Source organism: Copadichromis virginalis, linkage group LG19 (assembly GCF_057382275.1).
Source record: "Copadichromis virginalis isolate Kocher_CV1m ecotype Utaka linkage group LG19, C_Virginalis_male_GT1.1, whole genome shotgun sequence".
NCBI lineage: Eukaryota > Metazoa > Chordata > Actinopteri > Cichliformes > Cichlidae > Copadichromis > Copadichromis virginalis.
Genome location: NC_140636.1, coordinates 12,171,639 through 12,186,646, shown reverse-complemented (window position 1 = coordinate 12,186,646; position 15,008 = coordinate 12,171,639). Strand labels below are relative to the sequence as shown.

The 15,008-nt window shown below is 39.4% G+C and overlaps 1 protein-coding gene across 1 annotated transcript in view; it reads left to right on the top strand.

Moving 5' to 3' along the window:
• The first annotated feature begins 5,263 nt into the window (after positions 1 to 5,263).
• Positions 5,264 to 15,008, top strand: part of rab11fip5a (RAB11 family interacting protein 5a (class I)) — a 32,084-nt gene continuing 22,339 nt past the window's right edge. Inside the window, exon 1 of the mRNA XM_085440811.1 lies at positions 5,264 to 6,024. Coding sequence (XP_085296937.1) covers positions 5,648 to 6,024 — 377 coding nt within the window. The 5' untranslated portion in view covers positions 5,264 to 5,647. The remainder of the gene's footprint in view (positions 6,025 to 15,008) is intronic.

Here is a 15,008-nt window from a genome sequence, read left to right as displayed (position 1 = left end):
TCAAACTGACCTTTTTTTTGGCCAAATGGAAGTTGTCTATTTTTGTCTGCTGTTCTGTTGTGAGTGATGTGACCTTTAATCTGTACTACTATAGATGGATGAAAGGACTGGGGATTTAGCTCAGAAAAAGTTTCATGGTTGTAACCACCATTTTCTTTTTGATTGCTTTTGGGATTTGCAAAGGTAATAGAAAAATGTTGACAAGTTTTGTGTCTTCCAGTGTTTTAAAGTTGGTCTTCCCGTTCTTATAAGCTTGTAAATGTTTACATGTAATTGGTTTTGGAGAAGTATAGTTGAAAGACTTTTTTTATTAAAATACCTCCCCCTTGTAACAGAAAAATGTTCTTCATGAAAACACACACACACACACACACACACACACGTGTGTGTGTGTATTCATGTATTGTTCAAGGTTCTTTATTTGTCACATGCATAGTTATACAAGTATAACATACAGTGAAATGTAGCCTATATAAATATATACAATGATTCTGAAGTGAAATCTGATTTTACAGATTCCAGTTTGTTTTCAGTATTGCCTAGTAGTACAGAGGTGTGTGCTATTCAGATTTGACATTCATTACAAATGTACGTCAGCACTTTTTTGTGAGCACTTTGATTTTTGTTAAGGTTGATTTGACCATGTGACATGTATGTTTATTTACAAAATATTCTGTTTCTGCTTTTAATTCAAGTGAATAAACCTGAGTTGTAAAAACAAATTCATTTTGTCATTATTTTAATAATTAAATTAGTTTTCTGGTAATGAAAATTATGATTTAGTTGAACTCAAAATAATGATTTCAATGCAATGAAAATCTAGCTCAAGTGAATGACATTGTATTGAGTTGGACCAACCAAAACCTTTCACATCATATTAATGTACTTTTTTTCATTTTAGCAGTATTAACGAAATTGTGTTCTACTGACTCAATTTAATTGAATTGTCATGATGTATGTAGATTAGGTTGGACCAAAATAGATGTATTACGTGGAAAACCTGCCATCAGTCTAATTGAGTTCATCCAATGACTTATTTTTTTGAGTGTGGACTGCCTCAGCTGAAAGAAAACAGGAAAACAGATTTAAGTTACTCATTCCCTTAAACAATACATCAAATAAAACCCAAATAGAACCTCACCTCAGCTGCCGCCCCATGTGGAAGTGAAGAAAGAGTGAGCCAAAAGTGAATGCAGTCCTTATATAATGTGTGACATATAATGTGTGACAGGTGATTGCAATTGAGGACAAGCACCACACCAATCAAAGGTGAGAGAACTAAACAAGGTGCATCTGGTGAAGTGAGTGGGTGTGCTGGGATGTGCCAAAGGGTGGGTCTCTACAACAGTACCATTTATCAGAACTGTGTTTGCTCCATGTGTCATTTCTGTGGAGCAAAACGGGCGAAACTCTGAAACTATCATCTTCTAGTTACCCTAAAACGAATTCATTCCCAAATCTCATTAAAACCGCGGCTGATGAAATTGTATAAAACATCGCTGACACATTTCTGGTATCTAAAATAATGGGAACACAGTGGACAAAGCTATTTTTTTATGGCAATGACAAAGTGTGAGAGTCAAATCATTGTTTATATTTATTCATCACTCTGTTACATTCTTACATAAAGGCTAAGTGTTGAGAAAGTTTTGACAATTAAAGATAAGGAAGGGGGTAAGAGATTTTTGGCCAGAGGAAAGTGTTATCATGAAGTGGCCACCCCACAGCCTTTTGAACTTCTCCTTCTACTTCAGATTTCATGGTTACAAAGCTTTAAGTGGCCTGTGATCCCCCCCCACTGGTCACCACTTGACAGCCAGCCTGTTTACTCAGGCTTTTTACCTGAGTGGAAAATTTCAAGTGCTTCTGTCAAAATACCACCAACAAATCTCATCAGCAAAAGCAACATGTTACTGTGAGATGGCACATGCAGTAATATTTCATAACTGGGCAGCAGAAGACCAAAGGTTTGAACTAAAACCTGGATTCTGACTGGAAGACAAACTTCAAATTTGAGTTGAAAGTTTTTTCTTTTTGCTTTAAACACAAGATTGATACCATATCTAATCAAATATTAAGCTCATGTCCAGTCATTCTCTATTGGTTGCCCTCCAGTGACATCCAACCAAAATCTGTCAAGCATAATTTCAGTTTAGATTTTTTTTTTTAACTCAAACGAGCTCTAACAGGTCCCAGCAAAAAGATCATGACTACCAGACAGATCCTGACAAACTGTTTGCAGTCATTCTGCGATCATCATAGTCTACATTTACTTTTTCAAGTGGCACTAAAAAATAGGCTGTAACACCTAAAGTTTTGTCTTCTTGCTGCCTGATCTGACTGAATTGGTGCTGAGGTACTTCAGTCTTAAGCTTACCTTGTAAAACACAATCTATCTTAACCCTGCAACAGCAATCAGGGTATAACAATCAGACACATGCAGCACTACTGTGAGCAGTAAATTTGCAAAAAGATGCTGGCTGTAGAAAAAAATGATGCAATTCAATTCAATTAAAATCAATTGATTATATATTCATATGTTTATGTACTTAATGTTGCATCATCCGTCATGTGCTAATCCCTACATTAGGTGAAATAGATTTTTTTGTAGGATGTGTCATGCCTCCATATTTGAGCTTACTCATCATAATAGTGTCTCTAGGTCACAACTCCTGCACATTCATTCATATGACACCAGCCAGTTTTACATACTATAGGAATGATCTCATACTGATCTATATGAGCTCTGAACCAGTGTCAATCTCAAAGGTGGCGAGGGTGAAATTGAGAGAGCTTCTTCTTCTATACAGTCCTGGACTTGTTTGTGGGATTACATAAAACTAAGAACCCAGATGCACTTTACATGAACAGATGACAGTTATGGAAGAAAAACTTTAAATTTACTTTGAGGATGAGCTTTTAGTGTGAAAATTGGAAGCTGGGGGCGATGTTAGGAAAAGACCACTTCTGACTGAGTTTGTGTTTATCGCAGAAAGAAAAAAAAATTGCAAATGATCGGTAACTGGCACACGAGTCCTGCACAGCAAATTCCACTCCTGTAATTGTGGCACACGCAGAAGAAAGAAAGACAGTAAGAGATGTGATGCTCCTCCCACTGTCTTGCAGGTTGTTCTGGCCTGTGCTTTCTAACACTTGCCTGGGAGGGTCATGAATTGGCTCACCTGGGCATTCCAAGCTATATGAGCTGGCCAAGATGTGCAATGTTGTGTTCTCAATTTCGTTCGACTTGGCATCAATCAACCTTGGCGTTTGTGTTTTGCTGGTTTATTTTTAGATAAATTATATTGGATTGACACTTACTTTGAGCCAGTCTGAGACGCTGGCTAGGAAGCAGAGGAGGCAGAAATAGTATAAAATGTTTAAGATAATTACTCTTAATTAAAATAAATGAACCTTTTGACTTCATCAGTAAAAAGATGTGATTGGCAGTAGATATTTCTAGACTTTCTTACATGCAAGTTATGGGCACTTCAGCACTACAGCATTAATGGGCATCAGCCACTCTCAGTCTCACATGTGACCCTGGGTCACATGGCGTTTTTCTCCACTGCAGGTCAAGTCAGTTCAGATGGACTGAAGCAGGCGAGTCAACAGGGAACAAGTCTTCTTCACAGTGACAGCTGCTAAGAGGCAAACGGGGGTCTGACTGGTGAAGAGAAAAGTGTGGAGGACGGGTAAGAGGACCACAAGTCTGCACAGGACAAAAGAAAACAGAACGAACTGGCATAAATGTGAAGCCCTAAACAGCAAACAGCCTGACAAATGACATGAGCAACCACAATCGGTTAAAACATGCCGTAAACATGAGGCAAGCTCTGACTGGGAACTCAGTAAGGGACGGTGCATCTCCTGTTACAGAGAGAAAGAATATACTGACATTTATGCCAAACTGTGTCATTAGAAAAAACAGCCTTCAAGAAGTGATAATCTGCGGTTGAGTTCTGGAAACATTAAATACGGTGAAACCATCATGTGACACAGGATGTGCCAATAATATCCGTGTAGTCACCTACATGCCAGTTATTGTTGACTTAATGTCATGACCTTTGGCACTTTCGATGGGGGAAATCCTGCCTGCAGGACTGATTAAAACAACGTGGCTTTTATATTTTTTATCATTACAGATACCCAAAGGTCTTCTGTACAAGTACACAATGCTAATAGAAACACAATGTTATACTCTGTTTGTGAAAAACTAACCAAAGGTCTTCAGAAAACACTTGAACTCATAAGCTTGCCAGCTGATGTGTGAAGCTAAGTGTTAGCATACTGCTAACACAGTGGATGATCGGGAAGGCATGTAATTCTGCAGTTATTCGATCCAAATTCAGACAAAGTATTTGTAAATCATCATAAATGACTGACAATCTGCCCATTGTATGCATCAGTGATGGAAAACCAACCAGCGTGGATAAAGATACAGTCTAGAAGTGAATTACACTGAGATAAAAGTGATGGAAAAGTGGTCGAACAACAGTCAGCAAACTGATCTGTAAACCCTGAATGAAATTATTGGTCTCTACATCAATAAATTTTAACACTAAATGGGAGGCTTAAGTATCCACGACACAATCTGCTGAAAGATCTGATATTTAGGACTAATCCACTTCATTGTGTTCTATTGATAATAGAGCGACGCGATTGGTTGTAGGTCTCCTTAAAACTCAAAATACATGAACAACTGAAAGATGCTTTTTTGTATTAACAAATTATTGGTAAAGTAAACCTCAAAGTGATTGAGTGGTCATTAAAATGTGTTCAGAATTTTAAAATGAATGAAAATTCAGCTCATAAATGATAAATCATGACACACTGCTCTCCACTGCATATCATAATTGGAATCAGTAATACTGGCCCTGTATTTACTTGGTATCAGAGCAAAGCCAAGATTTCACACAACACTAAAATTAAAATGCTAAAATTAAAGTGAAACTAACAAAAAACTAAAAGACTAAACTGAATTAAAAACAAAAAAGTTAAATTGAGCTCAAAATAATAATAACAAAAAAATAGGAAACTCTAATAACTCTGGTGTGCTGTGGTGGAGTTATGTTGGCACACGCTGTCACGGAAACTTCGTCTGGCTTTGTAGTTGTGCAGCTTGTAACTCAGACAAACAGGTTAAGGGCGGAGTGTTGTTGATGTGATGCTTGAATAATAGCTTTCACCCAGGGGATACATCGGGCCCTACGTTACAGCCCAGGCAAGTGTGTGTGTGTGATTTCTCCGTGCATGCAGCCATGTGTCGAGTCGGCGCTGAACTTCCTCGTCCTGCATTAGAAGAAGGAGGATAGAGAGGCGTGACGTCGCTGGCCGCAGACAGGCCCGTGCGGCAGGGGGAGAGAGGCAGGGACGGACGCTGCTGCTGCCGCAGAGCAGACTGAAGAATCGCAGGAGCAGCCGGGCACGAAACAACCGGCAACCACGGCAACTTTGTAGAGACGCCAGACGGCCATAATGCGGCACCGCCCGCCGACGACCCCGGAGCTGATGTGACTGTGCACAACCAGAACCGGGAGGAAGCGGCGGACACCACCACCTCCCTTCGCTCTCTCTCTCTCGGTGTGTGCGCAGCCGGTCGGTTTGTCGTTCTGTCTGTCTGGAGGGAGGAGGTGGGGGGACGGACATGTCCTCGCTAAACGTACCGGAGGACCAGAAATGGGTACCGACACACGTCCAGGTGACGGTTCTGAGAGGCAGGGGCTTACGGGGCAAGGGCAAGCACGGCACCAGCGATGTGTACACCATCATCCAGCTCGGGAAGGAGAAGTACTCGACCGGCGTGGCGGAGAAGACGACCGAGCCGGAGTGGAAGGAGGAGTGCTCGTTCGAGCTGCAGCCCGGTGTGCTGGAGAGCGGCGGGCAGAGCGGATACCCGGCTGGGAGCTGCGAGCTAATCCTGACGGTGATGCACAGGGCGCTCATTGGGCTGGACGTGTTCCTCGGACAGGCTGTGATCCCTCTGGATAAAGTCTTTCTCGAAAGTAGATGCGTGAAAAACGAGTAAGTCCAACTGTCTCCGCTTGTAATAGTTGTGTGTGTGTTTTTAGTACGAGAACCTGCTACAGTGTGGCAAAAAAGCTGCGTGGATATGCTTTCACGTGTTTTTGTTTTATCTAATTTCCCATATCCCTTGAACCCGTCAAGGGTGTTTTTCTTGTCCAGTCCGCTTTTTGTCCCGTTTAACTCGCCACACAGTTTGTTGTTAGATACAAACACAGCTGTCAAATCTCTGGTGCTGCATCAGGGCCCTGCAGACACACCCTCCCTCCTCCCACAGACAGACCAAACTAACTCTTAGCAACCATCAGCGCACTCCCCACTGAGGCTCAAGGCTCCCCTACAACTTCTGCAAACCTCACATCCTCCACAATGTTTACATCATCAGCTGCTTGCGGTCGGTTCTTTAGAAAAGAAAAAACCCCACCAACAACAACAACTGTTGTTTCCCCATAGCTGAGGCATAGAGTAGAGCTGGATTAATGCTTGTCCCAAATCCAGGGATTAACCAACAGTTACATGATCCCAATAAAGCTTCAAGGTATTTTTAGCAATAACATGCTGTTTCACACAAGCCCCGCCCACTACAGCAGGAAGTTTGGTGATAAATCTTTGGAGGAATCTTTCCGTTTCTTTTTCATGGTAACAGAAATCTTTTTTTTTTGTGCATCTCTCTAATGGTGCAAACAGGAGCTTTTCTTTTCTTTTTTTGTTGATAACACCTTTCAACACCTTCAGAGAATATCGAAATGTGTGACATTTGTAGGTTGAGTAATAATGGCACATAAGCAGTTAGCTGTTAGATAAAAAGGTGGGTTTTGCACTGATGGTTCAAAGGCACTTTTAGCAAAAGATCTGACATTTACAGGAAGGTTTTGGATACCTAAAGGTTTTCCTACTGCTTGCGTGTTCGTACCACTGCTCCAAAACTTGACGAGCTTCCCTTCTACTTTTCATCCACCAAACCAGGGTCAATAAAAAAGTAAGTCCAGTTGTTATATCTGACAGTAGCAATAAGTGCTACTCAGAACTGGTACATGATCTTGCCCCATCATGCTGACACCACACTAAAAGATGTTATGTTTTGTCGTGTTGGCTAACAAAATGCCACATGAAGCAGTTTTTTTAAAAATCTTTTAAGTGACTGCCACCTGACCTAAGTGTGCTTTCAGTCAAACAGAGCCATGAATTTGAGACGAAAGGGGAGCAAGTCTCCTCCAGTCGGCCCTGTTGGAGCTGGTCAATTGAAGGTTAGAGCCAGCCTGTGATGATGATGATGTGTCAGCAGTTTGGTGCTGTGGTACATTCAGTGTCTTCACGTGGGATTCAGTGAATGTTCACTGGTTATTAGCAACACCAGCAGCTTTCAAAGCTTCCAGCTTCAATTCTCGTCTTTGCTACTGAAGAGAAAATATATGCTAGAAGGTTTGCAAAAGACCCCCCAAAACAAACATTTGAACACGACGATTTACAATAGTTGACTTTGATACATAAAAAAGCTTATAATTAGACATTTCTTCTTATTCTTCCAACACCAAAACACTATACCCAGCCAATGCGTGTATAATTTAAAGACAAGAAAGGCTACCTGTGGGCTGAAGGTATTCAGCATCTGCTCGCTCCCTGTTCTCTGAGTTTTGCTACACAATCAGATCCTGTATGTTCTGACTACTCTTGCATTAAATCATGGGAAATGTTCAAACAGGAACTTAGAACAAATAGAAAAGTTTGCTCATTTTAAAAAGATACTTCCAACTACTAGCTACTACTATAAGCCTCTGGTCGTATTAGGCCTTGTGAGGTTATTACAACAAACCCCCCTGAGTGTATTGGCTTTTCATTTTGTAGGATAATGGCTATTCTCATTCTGAGAAAAGTAGTATTTGTTTGCTGCATGTTAATGTGTTTTCTGCAGAACCTGTTGTATTTCTCAAGTGCACCAGTTTTTAAAGTTTGATTCAAACAAAAACTCTCATAAGAGCTTTGTCTAACAAATATGGAAGCTAGCGAAGTACAGATAAGCTAATAAGAGATTCACAGTACTGTGCAAAAGTCTTGAACTGCCTGTTATGTTTTATGAAATAGGTGCATTTTGAAATGTGCAAACATGCATGGAAATACAGTATATAAATCAAAAGCACAGTTTGTACAATTCTAAAAAGCTTGATAGTCAATATTTGGTATGACTTACTTACTTTAATTCTTCAACATAGTCTGAGTTCACTTAGGCAGCTTTCTTTAGGAAGTTCACCAGGCTTCTGGAAGGTCTTCCAAAGCTCTTCTTTAGATTTTAGCTGCCTTTTGTTTCATTCTGTCAAGATGATCCCACACTGGAGGCCAATCCATGACTGACAGTGTCCATTGTGTGTTTTTCTATCAAGGTATGCTTTTACTGTGTTGTCCATATGCTTGGAATCAATTCCATGCTTAAAAATGAAGCAGTAGCCAATCAGCTGCATTCAAAACCGATATTGCATGGTGCATTAAAATCTGACATTACTTTGCGTGTTCATATTTACATCAGTTTTTACAAGTTCTCCGACACCACTGACTGAGATGCAGCTTCAAACCATGACTAAGCCTCCACCGTGTTTTACAGATTGCTGTAGATGCTCACTGATGTGTCTCTCTCCTAACTCCCTTATACATATTAATGTACTAATATTAAGATTCGTCACTCTCTAGGACCTCTTGCCACTGCTTTTAAGCTCAGTTCTTGTGTACACTGGAATTCCTCTAACAGTAGATGGACCAACTGAAGAATATTGTTTTCAAATACTGTTCAAGATGGTTTTTCTTTTGTTTTTTAGGCTTACTACTTTTTCTTTTCGCCTCCACTTGTCTAGTTTCTGTTTCAAATTGCACACCATGCTGAGATATACAAAGTTTTCGGCTAATAGCTCGTTGGGAATCACCTTGTTGGTACAAAAATACTATTTTTCTTCAAGTCAAACTGTGTTATTGTTGACATGTTTTTCGTTTTCTTTTCTTTTTTTTTAGATGTACAGTGCTGTACACGCTAGTGATCATAACTAATGAACAACTTCAGTAGATTGTGTTTTGATAGAACCCTGTTAAATGTAGTAGCTACTTTTGGCAGCTCCCTCTTCACAAGGGGTCACCACAGCGGGACGCTCCGCATGCTTGATTTGGCAGAGCTTATGCCGAATGCCCTTCCGAATGCAACCCTAAAGTTCAAAACCAAATTGAACTGAACTGTTTGTCGAAACCAGAAAATAAAGTGTTACAGTGATAATGGGACAAAACAGCTCAGTTTATTAATATTCAGTTTGAGTTGACAGTTGATGCTTGACACTTAACGTACCCCTCTCCATCATTACTGTGATCTTCTGCTTTGGAGAACATTTTGTCATCAGGTTGATCATTTTATGTAACTTTCCATTCATTGTATACATGGTTTGAATACATATACGATCATTAAGGTGACAATATTTAAATATTTTTAAGGAAAATGAACATGAGAAAGACGAGAAGTCTAGTTTGACATACACAATGCAAAATTGGTTTCCTCAAGTGTGCTGTTTGTGTTAGTTGAGTTTTTTTTGGATGGTGATCAAATCTAGAGGGAAACATAAATGATGGCAGTAAAATCTGATAATAAAAACATGATGAAAGTACGACTGATAGACGGCTTACATAAGGTTAGAAAGAGAACCGGTAGCTTTTCAACTCACTCAACAACCATGAAACGAGATTAAAAGTGACCTTTCCTTTTAGACTGCCATGCAATTTAATGGGAAAACACAGAATAATGCAGTGACAACAGCCTTGTAATTATTTTAGCAGAGGTTAAGAAGCAAGGTGTGCATCTGTAACTTTACAGATTTTAATAGTTAGCCCTTTGGAAGAGTTTGAAGCATCACACTGTATATTTCTACCCCCCCAGCCACCCTATTTTCTGACTTTTATTGTCTGCAGGATTCATCATTTTCCATACAGTGTACTTCTGAATCAGCATGTTCCAGTCAGTGAGTGGAAATGAGGAATGAGCTTTAAATTTGGACGCATTTATATTGGACTGCATGAGTTAACTCTGCTCATTTGACTTGCCTTGTGATTCTGTTAAAAATGAATCGATAAACAACTTGTAATTCAACATTAACACAGGACTTCGCTTTGAGCTGAGCCTTTTGACTTAGATGGAGTCTTACTTGCCTTTTTAAAACCCAAGAATGCGAGAGGAAAAGTGTTGGTAATGAATTTAACCAAGTGTTTATCTTTAACATGAGTTGCAACCTCCGATACGTTTAACTGAGTAGCACAATTGTTACTTCAAGGAATATGTCATTAAACAATTTAGCTACATTATTGTGTCTGTAGGTCAGAAAGGTTGCGTTACTTGCTAGCTTCTGTTTCTCCAGGACTGGCTAGCTTAATGCTTTAATAAAAGTGTTATACCATATTTTTGTATGAAACCAATGAGGATGCTGCCAGTTTGTCTTGTATGTATGTGTCATCAAGTGCATGTATTGGTTTAATTTCTTTAAACAAGTCAGCTAAAACAAAAAGTCCCATAGTGACAATGTTTTCAACCTTATCATGTAGCTAATGTTAGCTTAAGCTAGTTATCTATTGCTAGCTTAACAAATTAAGAAAAGCTATCAAAATCAAGTGTTTACTGGTAGTAGAGTTTCAATATTAATTGCTCAAATATTCAAAAAGGTATCAAATTTGTTGAAGGGTACAAAATGACTAAGTTGGTGCTAAAACGGTGTTTAGTACCTTGACTTGTTCCTAATTCATGACAAAATCAATGGTAATGAATTTTTTTAAATACATCAAATATATCTAGTAACTGGTTTAAATGAGATTTTCACCTTTTATTTTAGTTTGAATATGCATGGCACTGAAAATATTGGAGTTTTGACTCATTGTAAGACTGCAAAATGATAAATCATGAATCTATTGTGAAAGTTGCCTACAGTGAAAACTGAGGCAATTTCAATCAATAAGCACTCTAGGTTTGGTAACTTTTTGTAGTAACAGAGAAGCTTTACACAAGTATGTAAGAGTATTAAAAACACAGTTTATATTCATAGTTAGCAATGAAAGAAGTAAAAGAAAACATATCAAATATGTTCCTCCTTCAGTAATTCTTTTCAAGAAACAAAGATAGAAGTGGATCTTCCTTCAAAAGAGTGACCACAGCATATTTGCATTTTGCATTACTGGTGTAGAGCAGATTACTGGAAAGGTGGGCGTTCGGTGAATTCCCCTACTGGGTCTGTCAGGAAGAAGCTACAAAGGCCCTGCCAGTGCAGCATGCATACCAGGGAACCCATGTTGTTAACAGAAAATTCATTTTGCCAGGCTTTTGCTGATTATCAGATTTGCCATATTCAGGTTTCCTTTATAATCAAGTTTCTTCCCAAGAGTATAAATGTCAGCTCTTTTATTCAGTTATTTATTTATTTATTGTTTGCTGCCTGCCAGTGATTCTTTACTGGTTCAGTGCTTCTTGTTGTGCTAAGATTATATATTTAGATTTGGTGCTTTACAACTTCTTCTTTGTATCGGCTCTCTGTCACAGTTCCCTGCCCTGTTGTGTATGTGTAGGAAGAAAATCTGTGATGTTGTTTCAGGCCTGAGAGCTGAACATCTATTTGCTGAGTGAGGCAGGAAGATGGTGTGTTTATTTCTGTGTGTGAGAGAGAGAGATGTAGATCCAGAAAAATCCTCTGCTAAGAGCCAACAGACTTTCAGTAGCTACAAGCTGGAGAAAATCTAGTCTAATGGACATTAAAAGTTATATAACAGTGTGACCTGTTAAGTCACCCTAGATAATATAAATGTAGCATGGCTTTCTGGGAAAATTTTCCATGGAGATTTTTCAGACAATAATCTGTATAGATTATACAGATAGCCGAGTATGCAGGAGTCCACTGGTCGTTCGAGGGATATGTTCCTGAGTGATGGAGAGGCAGTGTGTGTCTACATCACAAAAATCTCATCAGACCATCTGGTTGTATTCAACAAAGCCAGAAAGTAAAGGAGAGGAGGCGCACATAGAGGATGACTGCTGTTTTGTTTGCTAATATTTTGTAGCAGGCCACAATTGCTAGATGAGTTTGACTTGCTTCCAGATCTAGGTCAGCTAACATTGCTGCCTTTTCGTGTATTTCTAGCTAGTCAAATAGCTAGCATGCTAATGTAAAGTTATTTTAAAGTGATGCCAGGTTAGCTCCTCTCTAGTATTAGCATTGTGCCATAGTGTGGCATATTGTATAATATCATCAGTATAGTGGTTACTAACAGTGGCAGTGAGGGGTACCTTTGGAGTTTGTATTTATAGCTAATGCTTGCTTTTTGTCAAGATTGAAGTGTAATCACTACTTTAAAATTAAAAATGCAAACATTCTTGCTTTTCCTTGATGACCAAATTACATTTGGAATCATGAGAAATCTCTTAAGTTTATTAGACTCTACGTAAGTCGATGAACAATCCCCTGATTTTAATTTTTTTTATGATGAAGGTAATGAGTAGTGATGTGATTAAACTAAGGTAATTTAAGGGGTTAGATAATGTGAGTTAATCTGTAGTGAATACCTCTTTGTTACTTGCAGAGCATCACTGGTGAGTTAAGTAGTCATTCAGGAGGGAAATACAGTTTATTGAAAGATGATAGGGAAAAGTTATACATGCCCGATTGCTTAAGTTTCCCATTGAGTCCCCCGTCCTGAAAGTCTTAGCTCTGTTGCCTAATTTTCTTCTCATTTGCTTCTTTCTTACTCGGTACTTAGATATTTAATGGTAGTTGTTGTACATAAACCTTGGAAAGCTGGCAGACTCGAGCGTCACATTTCGGCTACTTTTCAGACTGAAACACTGGAACGCAGTGGTGGCAAGAATGTGGCAAACTTTGCGTTGCAAAAAATGTTCTTGGATGTCTTCTGGTGGCCTTGCATATTAGTGCCTGATTCTTGTAGATATAGCTTAAAGCCTGATTACAATGTATTATTTGGCATAGCCTGCGTTAGTATTCTGTAATCTGCATTTATTTTTATTTTGCATTTTCTTTTATTGTGGATTCTTTTTTTCTGTCTGTTATTGCAGTCTATCTAGTTTTTATACAACGAGCATTCATGTCCAGGTTTATTTATCACTCATTTATCCCTAATATGTATCTGCGACTATGTGGTTTTAAAGAATTGGGAGGGAAGTTGGTCGGTAGGTTTTTCGCTCATAGCATCCAGATGTGGAATGTGGTTTGGGTCTCACAGCCTGTCTGCTTCTTCTGCTGAGGAAGCAGGAATCCAGGGCATATTACCAGTATTACCCACAGTATTCCTGAAGGGCTTGTTGGCCTAATTAATTCAGAAAGGTGTAATGGGAAGTGTTCAGTGTTGGTAACTCAAATGAACAACACTGCTTGCATCCTTTTTTATGCACTTGGATATGATATGGAGGTGATGGTCTGCTATCATTGTTGAAGACCACTGACTGCTGTATTTTTTTCACTATATCCTTTGTTTTGGCTGTAATTGTTCATTATTTTATGAATTTTCTGCTGAATCATTTCATCATTTTGGATAAAAAGTTGACCCTTTTCTTACCTCCCCCCCCCCCCCCCCCCCCCCCCCCAACAGAAAATCCCTGCCAGCACTAGAGCCGAACATTGATGACGATTCCTAACAGAGTATTGTTAAAAAGAAAACCTTGTGTTTTTTGGGGTTTTTTTGGATTACGCTGTAATATAGCAGTTTGTAGTGTGTTGGAAATTTTGGTAAAGGTTTTTGTTTCAAAAATACTCTCATCTACTGAAGTCCTTGTGCGTTAGCATGAGCACAGCCCTCTAGAGCTGCTAGAAAAGCTGTTAGCTTCATTTCTAAATGTGACAGACTGTTCGAGAAGTGACAAAGTTTCTTCACTTGCTTGTGTTTTCTAAAGTTGTACTGCAAGATGCACTCTGCACTCGTGTCCCTAGAGTGTACTCCCTGAAACTGAAACCCGTCTGATGCTTCTGCTAGATAAACGCAAAAAAAAGAGAAGAAGAGAGCGATACGACCTTAAATGCCAACATATTTGTTAAATCATGTGCTGCTAAGTTCCACAGCTCACACGCCCTTGGCAATGGTTTCATTTCACTCTTGTGTCTGGCCCCGATACCACAGAGGCTCACAGAGGCCGACTACACACTGGATGAAACGAGTTGATAGCCTACTTGTGTTGTAATTTCAGCTCTCGTCTGCTCCGAAGGGTGGTTTCTAGGGATTGACATATAGCCTGTAAGTTGAAGTCTGCAATAAGACAGCAGCTTCAGAGTGGGAACATCTTCCTGTCTGCTCTGTGGTAGATCAGGGAGATTGAGGAGATGGTGGTGTGTTGCTGGGATGGGGTGGAGTGTTGTGATTTCCTGTTTTCCCAAGATGGGGAAGCAGATGTGTAGTTATGCTCTGCAGCTCTGGAATGGCATTTTTCCCTCTCTTATGACAATTAAAAGCCTGTTTAGACTTCCACAAGTTCCCAAAAACAAGAAGAACATTTTCCATCTTTATTGTGTTTTCACTTAGTGCTTATAACGAAAACCGTGTTTGCACGATGGCCTTAGTGAACTATACAGTTTCTGTGTGGGATGATGCTTTTGGGAAACTGGCTCCTCTTCGGTAGCAGGCTGTGCTCTGCCTGAGTATGTGGGCTACAAAATGTAGGTTGCTGCTTTTGTCTCTCTTGCAGTTTCTGTATTTGGGCCTCTTGTGTGTTTTACTTGTTGTTCACATTTATTATTGTCAAGCTTAGTCATGCATCAGGCAAGAACAGGTGCACGTACAACGGAACTGTACGTGGCCTTTTAAGTATTTTGCAACTTCTTTATTTTTATATGACCAGTTAGAAATGTTATTTTGAGAAGACAAAGGCACAAAATGTTACCGTGTGCAGGTTTAGAGAAAGATGTACATATTTTTAATGAATTACAATCCCTGTAATGTTAGTGATGGTGGCTGTAGTACTAAGTATCCCTGAGGAA